Here is a 10,375-nt window from a genome sequence, read left to right as displayed (position 1 = left end):
TTGAAACAATATAGGCGTGAGCGAATATGATGTACTGGTGCTTTAAAAAACCCAGAAACCAATACAGACTGATCTGAAAAACCTATAATGTAAGAGATATAATTAAGAGCTATAGACCAAAAAGCTGAAATAGTTCTTGATAAGAAGAGGGTTCTTTGCTGAACATAAGATGCTCCAATAAAGAACCTTTTTTGAGTGTAAAATAGCATTTGTAGAAATAGAGATACAATGACATGTTCATAAACCTGTTTAAGGATAACAAATTAAGGGGTTTTGCTGTTAAAAAGGACTTAATCTGGAATTACTTTCCAAAACACAAAGTGTCTAAAATAATGTAAACATGAACAGTGATCATGTAAATGGGACTTTTAAGGTCTTTGATGGACCACACTTTGAAGCTGTACTGCAATATTGCTTTTGAAAAGGGTTTTAACTATCAAGATCTGGGTAGAAACCATCTCAGATACGAGGGAAAATTGGATTTGACCAGACATGTTTTGGCAAAGCTTTAAAGACAAATTAGAATGTTTTATTTTCTGGGAATTTTTGCTTCAACTGACAATGATGCTTTGTATAATTTCTGTCCTGAGTGACTCTTGGGGAGAGAAACATTTCAACTTCTCTATACCTCTGATTCATATTTCTAACTAATGTAATCCCAGGAAGGGTGTGCTGTCAAGCAAGAATCACTCCATGTATATTTTTCTAAGTAAACAAACAAAAAAGAAACAAAGAAAGAAATTGAGGTAGTTTTCACAGCTTGGTTGCACTTCATACTTCAGTATTTAGGAATTGGATTTGTAACAAAGTGAACAGCTCTTGCCATAGCTCTCGAACATACAGTGGGGTCCAAAAGTCTGAGACCCCATTGAAAATGTGGGGTTTTTGTCATTTAAATCCAGATATAAACTGAACATTTTATGGTTTTGAATCATTTAAAACATAAATTTCTCATTTTACGCCAGACTCTACACCATTTCTAGGTTCATCAGTCAAATGTAAGCAAATGTTTTACTTGTTTATATAAAAGAACAAATTTCCATGCATCCACTGAAGCACACAAGATGCTCTTTGGTACATTTTCAAATCATGCTGATTATCAGTTTTTGTTCATACAAGCTCAAGTGCTTGCTGTCATTAGAGCAAAAGAGGAACATACCAAATCCTAAGAAAATCTCAAATTCATCTACATTTTTCAGCAAAACTTTTTACTTTATTTTGCTGATAATATCATTTGTAATGACAATTTTTGCATTAAATTACAGAAAATGCAAAACAGCAGCATTTTCGGCAACTACGGCAACATTTTTACTAAATTATATTATGTGGCTTCTGACCGAGGTGAAATGTCCACCATGTGGCGCTAAAAGCGAGTTAAATGTTCTCCCAAACGGATGAGGTTAAGGTTAATGCTCTATCAAGTTTTAAATCAACAAAACTGACCTCCCTACCCTAAACCTTGAACCTAAACCTAACCGATAGTGTCAGAAAAGCAAATGTGAGATGAAAACTCAATCGCCAAAGCAACCACGTCATTTTGTGGTGCTTGTGTAATGGGATCCAGCTGATACGTGATAGCTGTGCAGTGTGTGTAAACCTCACTCCCTTGGCCTCAAGAGGCGTACTAGCAACTGGCTCTAGATACTGTAGCCTTTAGCCTCCTCATTAGCGTGCCTGCCTCCCATGCCGGTGACATCAGTTCGAATCCCGTTCGGAGCAGGACTGGTTACACTTTTATGCCACTTTGGCTCACGTGTCGATTTGTGTGCTGTTCAGGGCTTGTTCCACGGTCCTTTGCATTGCAAGTGCAACGCTCGATCAGTTGAGCTACCACGCAATTTGACCGCACTCAAACAAGCTTGTAAATGTAGTTGGTTATGTAATGCAAATGTTAAAACAAGTCATGCACTATAGTAAAAGTATTTAGATGTCATAAGACAGTATTGTGTGAAGAACAGGGTGAAAAGTACATGTTTATGAACTGACAATCTGCCGTTTTACTTGTAATTTGTGTGAAAGTGTATAAAAGTCATTGTTGTAGCGCCTCTAGTGTTCATTTCACCAGGAAACTGCCATGATACGTACAACGAGCTAATGTAGGTAAAATAATAACATGGTTTTATGAGACCAAGTTGGCATTTTCACTAGTTGTTTTGGATGTTTGGACCCCACTGTATAAATAAAGAAATATATAGTATATCCCTGGCTAAATATTATTTATCTATATTTGTTCTTTTACAAAAGTTTCCAGTGGAAGGCAAGAGTATCTCCCACATGCTTTGGTCCCATCAGATTAAACCAGCGATCCACCTCTGGTAAAAAAAAGTGACTTTTTGTAATCCGTTTGGTCAGTACTAACCAGTGTCTAGTTCCCTGTGCCAGTAATCAAAGTTTTAAGTTTGCTTTCCATAGTTGCCATGGCTTTAGACTTTGTTTCTGGCTTTGTCTTCGGTCTTTATCAAAACACTCTTTCAGCAGCTTTCACTCTTTCCACGGTGGCATAGCATCTTTTAAAATTGCAATTTGCCCTACGTTCTTGGATAGCTCCGTGGTCTCTTGCGTGTCACTCGGTAACACTTTCCGAAGCGCCTACAGTTACCATGGAATTCCACACAGCCACAAGCTCTGAAGCATCCTCTGTTGCCATGGTAATGTACAGGCATGTTCCCTGAAGTTTCCATAGCTACCAGATTGTCATACACAACCACACGCTCTCGCAGATACGTTCTGTATGGTGTAGAATCTGTCCTTGTTGTCGAAGAATGACATTTTCTTCTCGAATTTTGTAGGGCGACAGCAAGGAGTGTAGCGCACCTTGTCTCTTTTTCCATTATCCCTTCCTCGCCGGCCTTTCTCGCTGGAACCGTTATTTAACTGCATGTGTTCCATCACAAAGTCGTAATTGCGTCGTTCATGGCTGCATTTACCGCTGCAGTATCTGAAGCGTACGGTCTCGTCGCTTTCATACCCGAGACCTAGCTCGCTCACGGTCAGCTCTATCTCGTGTAGTGAACACAGCTTTGGGCCTTTCCGTGCTCGTTTGGTCCTCCGTGCAGCCTCGCTTCGGACCCTCCTCTCCTTTTGGTCCACCAGGGTCGCAATCACCCTCTTCAGCTCGCCCTCAGTGAAGCTTTGGAAGAGGTAGGAGACTAAAAGAGAGAAACAACCAAAAGAAAATGTTATTGCTCAGAGGTTGCTCTTTTGTAGCTAAGTAAACTTCATGAAGTTCTTGTAGTCGTGTTTTATTGACGTATCAACTTTGCCTCAAACGTTTCTTCCACAATTTCTTAGCAGAGATATATGCTGGCATAGAGTAAAAGTGTAGAGTGGATAGCATAGCTCAATAATTTGGTCTTGAAAGAATTTAATAAGAAATTATGGTTGCACTTTATTTTACAGTACATGTACTTTCAGTATACTTACAGTGTACTTACCCAAGAAAGTACTGAGTAATATTAGGTAACTACATGTACTTAATATAGGTTAAGGTTAGGGTTGGGGTTAGGTTTAGGGTTAGCACCTAGTAATTACTGACGCTGTTGTAATTATATAGTAAGTAAATGTAGAACAGTTCTGTAAAAATGCTACCGAAATACTGGTTATATTAGGTATCTTTAACTACTATATACTAACATTACAATAAATACAATACCATGTATTTATTCTGTAACTACAGTACATGCTGTTCTGCAAAATTCTCACAAGATTTACATTTGCTGCTACTGAGTTTAAGGTACAGGTAGGTTTAGAATTAGGGTTAGGGTAAGGGTTGGGGTAGGGTTAGAGGAAAGGTTAACAGTGTAATTACAGATGTAATTAAATCCAGTTACTTCAAATGTAAGTACAATGCAACAACCCATATATACATAATAAGTACTGTACATTGTATCAAGATCTTAGGTACACAGTAGTTAAAGACACCTAATTTAAAGTGGGTCCGAAATACTTGAGTTCATATTGAGATCTCTGACTTTTGATGGCAGACTTTGATAACTTGTATGTTGTTGAGATCTCTTCTGAAACTCTAGAGCAGACACTTGTGAGATTACTGATGTCTTTTTAAGCAAAAGTCTCCATTTGCTCTCCATTTAATCACATTAGTGTTTAGGAAAAACAACTGAGATAGTATTAGGTTTGTTTACGCCGTACCCTATTCCGATTTGTTTTTCAAATCTGATCTTTAGGACTGATTGTCCCTGCTCGATCACATGATGTAGTCATAATAATGTATGAGATGGCAATCAGTTGACTTGTACAAAAACATACGACTTTTACTCCCATAGAGAAAAATAAACAAACCAACAATGTTATTACAATTTTTCCTAAGTTTAACCCCTAATCTAAACTTAAACCTAACCATAAAATCTAACCCCTTACCTAAATAAAGTGTTGGATAGGAGGCTAGTTAAAATTTAGTGTTTGCATTGAATTGATACTTTCGAGCCAAGTCGTACGGTTTCGCCATCTTATACGAAGTATTGTGAGTTGTCATGAGACCATATTGTAGGGCTGCTCGATTATGGCAAAAATCATAATCACGATTATTTTGGTCAATATGAGATCACAATTATTTAGCATGATTACTCATTGACTTTGGAAACATAATGCATTTATTTAACTTTTTTAAAAAAAACATGTCTTTTTAATAGTGGATTTACTTGAACTTGAAATGTAAACTGCAATGGGTAGGTGAGGAGGCTATTGTCATATGATGATTATTTTATGTTACATATGGTAGTCAAATAAAGGAAAGCCTCCATCGCCATCATTAACAGCAGGGATGCTCATAGTTCTATGGAATGAGAGATACGTTTTCATCGTGTTATTGCAGCAAGATCTACCATGTACAATATAGACTATACATTATCACAATACCAAAATGTCAGTAGTCTGAACTGTAATTTGACCATTCTCAATACCAGCTTCAATACCACAACAAATAATAACACTAAATAATATGTTAATTATGGAAGAATGGTTTCAAGTTCTGAAGTAATTATTCAAGACTAGTAAACTATTAATAAAAAAAACAGCAATGAATAGAAATAGATTAAAAATAATAGAACAAATTATGAAAATTCAGTGCTTTTTTAACAGCTTTAAAACTTTTTAACAGCAGTAGGATATCAAGTATTCAATGAAACATTCAGAATGAAATGCAACATAAAACTACTACTGATCTTTACTGTATGATTATAATACATGAATGCTTTTTAAAGCTACTAAAGTTGCCCATTCAAGAGCAGTGAGTGGTTTTGTCATTATGGTTGTCTGATTATTATAATGACACACACGCAGCAGGTCTATTAGCTTACATTTGCACGTACAAGTCCGACATTTTAATAAAAATCAGCTTTTTTGTCTTGTAGTTAGTAATGTCTTTCAGGCCTCTCCATACGGATACAGGGTCGTTAGCTGAAACTTGTTTAGCTAACTTGTTTTTCAGCTTCTCAGAGCAGCTTCTTTTAGCCACTTTAATTCCTTAGTCAGTGTGTTTTTGGCCTGATTATACAAGATTTATCCCCGCTTCTACAAGCATCCTCTTTGGCATTGCAAAGCTGAGTTTTCCTGTAGACCATGGTTTGTCATTGAGGAATGTTAAATAAGTCCTAGTAGGAATGCACATATCCTCACAGAAACTGATATATGATGTCACCGTATCTGTGAGCTCGTCCAGATTGGTGTCTGCAGCTTCAAAAACACTCAAATCAGTGCAGTCAAAGCAGGCTTGTAGTTACATCTTTTTATAGTCTTTACTACAGGTTTAGCTGATTTAAGTTTCTGTCTGTAGGTTGGAAGAAAATGAACCAGACAGTGATCAGAGAGTCCCAAACCTGCTCTAGGGACAGAGCGATATGCATCCTTTAATGTTGTGTAGCAGTGGTCCGGTATATTTCTGTCCCTGGTGGGGCATGTGATGTGCTGTTTGTAATTTGGCAGTTCACGGGTGAGGTTGGCTTTGTTGAAATCGCTGAGAATAATAACAAGAGTGACCGTGTTGTTGCTCCATGTCTGTGATCTGATCAGCCAGCTGTTGCAGCGCTGCATTCATGCACGCGTGTGGAGGAATATAAAAACTCACCAGAATAAACGAGGAAAACTCCCGTGGCGAGTAGTAAGGCTTACAGTTGATAAAGAGTGCTTCCAAATTAGGACAGCACATCTTCTTTAATGTTGTTATATCTGTAAACCAACTTTCATCGATGTAATAACACGTTCCACCGCCTCTCATATTCCCCATTAACTCTGCAATGCGATCCAGTCACTTCATGCAACTCATAGACGCGGTGCTGACTGCATAGAAAAATGCCAGTTTCGGAGTTTATTTTCATAACCCGCTTCCTTACTATTTGAACTTTAATAAAGGATGTTTTAAAGATATAACGCAGGGGTGTTTCATTGCGAAACAAAATGTGGCACAATAATCATTTTATCTCAATTATCTTGTTTTCATAATCGCTGGAAGCCAAAATCGTAATGGCAAATAAAATTCAATTAATCGTCCAGCCCTACTATGTTGGATTGTCTGCACTGTCATTTTGAAAGTGATAAACATGGATCCATCTGTTTCAAGACAGCTTAATTTTCACAAAAAATTAATAAATAAATACTTGAAATCCTGATCTGAACGTTCAGACTGACGCATTTCCAAAAATCTGATTTTAATTGGATTTCAAACCACATTCATATAATCAAATGATCAAATCAGGGTGTATCTGATTTCGATGTTTTTTATTTTATTTATTTATTTATTTATTATGCTGTTCAGACAACAAATGCCAAATAATAATATTTTCCTGCCTGTCTGAACAAAGCCAAAGAGCTCTATTACATTCAAGAAATCACACATCACATGGTAGCACTAAACATAAGAATAGAAGGCTCTTTCTATCTTATAAAGCTCTCTTTAAACAATCAACTTTCCTTGTTGCACTGAAGAACTCACAGGGGCTCAACCGTCACAAGATTTACAGACTCATAAACCGTTGTTATTATCAGGATTGTAAAGCAGGATTACACACATCTTTCAGATGAATTTTAAGCATTTTTGCTCTGACCTTTCGGTACTCTTCATGTAAGATGAGAGCTGTTCTGTGTGTCTTTCTGGTGCAGTGTTTTCAAGTCAGTCGTAACACGTTTTAGGAAGTTGCTTGAGCATGTTCTAAAGATTCTAAAGATGCTACAGTCATGTTCGGGTCATTTTTGACCCGTTTAAAAGTTAAAAACAGTGAAAAAGTAATCATAATCTTTTATTGGTCCAATGCCTTGGGATTCTCCACAACAATGAATAGCCTAAAAAATTAATAGCCTAAGTAAAAAAAAAAAAAAAAAAATTTTTTTTTTTTGATACCTGATTGTATTTATGCAATATATCAAGGTGTTTTGGTGATTAGTAGGGCATTACTAGAGTGTTGCTAGGTGGTTGCTGAAGCATTATTAAATGATTGCTAGATTTTTGCTAAGTCAAAATAGACAACCACCAAGTCTCAATGATACTGTGATCTCTGGTTTGCGGACGTATCAGGGTTTCTACCTGGTTTCCCTCCTGGAAAATCTGGAATTTCGCAATGCAGTTTTCCAGTCATGGAAAAGTCATGGAACATTAGAGAAATACCTAAATGTCCTGGAAAACATTTTAGTGAACCAATCCCTGTCACACACATTCTCTGCTCATCTGCTGTCATCTCTTCTTCACTCCGACAAAATAGTTTATGTAATGATATAGTACATATTGTACCTAGTTAAAAGGTCCCCTGTATAATTAACAGCATTAGCTGGGATATAATTTCTTTTATATGTAAGCAAAAGATGTTATAACTGAAATAAACCCATATGAATCGATATTGAATTGAACCGAAATCGAATTGAGAGCTTGTGAATCGGAATCGAATTGAATCGGGAAATCTCTATCAATACCCAGTCCTAGTGATTTAATGAAATAAATATATAAACTGCAAGTGATGCGTGCTTCAAAATGAATGTGTGAAGCTGGGCGCTCATACGCTGAAAACACCTCATCATGATCATCAATCTCGCTCTTGTGTGTGAGGTGACAGTGAGTAGAGCACTCTGAAATGCACAGCACATACAGACTATGTATTTATTGTATTAAATCACAGCTTTATAGAGATTAATTTTCACAGTGGGCCATGTAGCAAACTGCTTATGGTGGAGGGGTGGTGGCATAGTGGGCTAAAGCACAGAAGTGGTAATCAGAAGGTTGCTGTTTCGATCCCCACAGCCACCACCATTGTGTCCTTAAGCAAGGCACTTAACTCCAGTTTGCTTGGGGGGATTTTCCCTGTAATAAGTGTACTGTAAGTCACTTTAGATAAAAGCGTCTGCCAAATGTATATATGTAAATGCATATCTGGATTTGAGAAACTACTGTCGAAAACACATGGAAGCGTCAAAATAAAAGCTCGATTTAAATAGACGCATGTGTTTTCGCTTATATATTTCACTTGTTGGACACATAAAAAGTCCTGGAAATGTCCTGGAAAATTGTGCTTTGAAAAGAGAGGGAACCCTGATGTATGCAGACTTTTTCAGTGGACGTCTGGGATTTTTCGCTGTTTTTTCATTTGCCGTGTGGACATTTAAATAAAAATAAAAATATTTTTTAACATAAACCATGAATTTGTATTTGCTTCAAACAGATACAATGTAAAAGTATTCTAATTATGAGCTTTTATTTTCACTCAGAATAAAGGGTTTACTGTACTTTAGGAAAAGTTAGTTAAGCAAAATGTTGTAGCTGGCAAATAATAAACTTTTGATTTTATTTTATTCATTTATTGAAATTTGTGACTGACAGCAATGCCAGTGGTGCTTGCCTATGTGAAAATCTGCCCCGATGCCACTGGTGTGGGTGGTTTTCTAGGTTGTTACTGCTAGGTGGTTGCTAAGGTGTTCTGTGTGGTTTTAGCATGTTGCTAGGGTGTTCTGGGTCCCTCCTTCAATGCAAGTTTTTGAGATGCTTTTTTTTATTTTTTATGTTTTTTTGTCTGTAGCACAAACAGTGCAGGACTTCTAATAGTAATAGTGATGCCTGCCTTGGCAAGCTCATGGTATTTATGCGCAACTACCGTATTTTGACAGAGACATTCCTCAGATAACACTTACATGCAAATACGTGTGACATAACACGACAAATTGGTCTGTTCCTGTTTTTTAACAATCCTTATCATAACAAAGAAACAACCACAAGCAAACATCAACAAAACGTCCAACACACTTAAGAGTTTAAATATAAAGTGAGATGGCGCTTTAACCATATGATATATGGGGAGAACTATGCCCGAGGCAGCGTTTGGCTGCAGAGGCATGTAGTATAAACAGAACGCAGACTGTTGAATGATATATTAATACTTCCTGTCAGTCCGATCCGACACTAGCTAATCCACGCTAACACGGTTGCTAAGGGAAACAAAAAATAGTTTTGCTTACATTCGGAGAGGAGAGAGCCCATGTTCTCTGTCGCTCTGACTGGTCGACGTGGGGCTGGCTTCCTCACTGTGGTTGATGGTATTGATGATGATGGTGGTGATGCAGGTGCTTTGGATGGTGGAGGTGAGGAAGATGAGATCTCTAAGGCCTTTGAGGAGGAGGGCCCAACAGGTAACGTGGTTCTTATGAGCAGGAGGAAAAACGAGGCACCAAACAGGATGAAGGCGAGGGTGACCTCTTTCCATACCCTCATCTTAGAACAGCGTGGAGCATTGAAACTCTGAAAGACACCAAACAGATGTTTAAACAGTTGTTGGTTGTCATCTCATATGGGTTTTTGCATTACTGATATCTAGACTAGTGGTATTATATTTCTGGAAAAAACAATGCTAAATGCAAATAATAAAATGTGATTAATCATATAATCATGCAGAGTTAGAATAGCAAAGTAAATAGGCTTATCAGCTTTTAAAAGGCAGGAGAAAACACTTCGTATATCTTTTGTTGTAGACATCAAAGACAGAGCGTTTGATCCAAATTCATCTTTCATTTTGTAAAAGCTAGCCAAATTAGGCAGATGCCAACATTGAAGTGTCACGTGACATGCCCCCATCCTTTAAAACTATGAATAAAACTACACAAGGTAAAATAAACTATGACCCAGACTGTAGTTTATTTTGCAGTGACGATAATGGAGGACCAAACTTGCAAACATTAAAAATAAAAAGGGGGACGATGGCTACCACCCCTGGAGTTTGCTAGTTCACGAGTTCGAATCCCAGGGTGTGCTGAGTGACTCCAGCCAGGTCTCCTAAGTAACCAAATTGGCCTGGTTGCTAGGGAGGGTAGAGTCACATGGGGTAACCTCCTCGTGGTTGCTATAATGTGGTTCGTTCTTGGTGTGGCGCGTGGTGAGTTGTGCGTG

General features: G+C 37.6%; 1 protein-coding gene across 1 annotated transcript; it reads right to left on the bottom strand.

The window, feature by feature from the left end:
- Positions 1–2,694: 2,694 nt before the first annotated feature.
- Positions 2,695–9,703, bottom strand: LOC127440429 (neurturin-like). The gene is made up of 2 exons (XM_051696990.1): positions 9,451–9,703; positions 2,695–3,149 (listed from the first exon to the last, which is right to left on the bottom strand). The coding sequence occupies exons 1-2, from the start codon at positions 9,701–9,703 to the stop codon at positions 2,695–2,697; spliced, it is 708 nt and encodes a 235-aa protein (XP_051552950.1).
- Between the last annotated feature and the right edge of the window lie 672 nt (positions 9,704–10,375).

Source organism: Myxocyprinus asiaticus, chromosome 5 (assembly GCF_019703515.2).
Source record: "Myxocyprinus asiaticus isolate MX2 ecotype Aquarium Trade chromosome 5, UBuf_Myxa_2, whole genome shotgun sequence".
NCBI lineage: Eukaryota > Metazoa > Chordata > Actinopteri > Cypriniformes > Catostomidae > Myxocyprinus > Myxocyprinus asiaticus.
Note: the sequence above shows the minus strand (reverse complement) of the source record. Positions and strands in the feature narration are given on the sequence as shown.

What these genes read in the sequence shown, in the direction of transcription:
- LOC127440429 (XM_051696990.1), bottom strand. Translation starts at nt 9,703, where the DNA reads ATGAGGGTATGGAAAGAGGTCACCCTCGCCTTCATCCTGTTTGGTGCC. An exon ending in GGGCTCTCTCCTCTCCGAAT is followed by an intron (nt 3,150 to 9,450) that starts GTAAGCAAAACT and finishes TCTCTCTTTTAG; the next exon opens with TCTCCTACCTCTTCCAAAGC.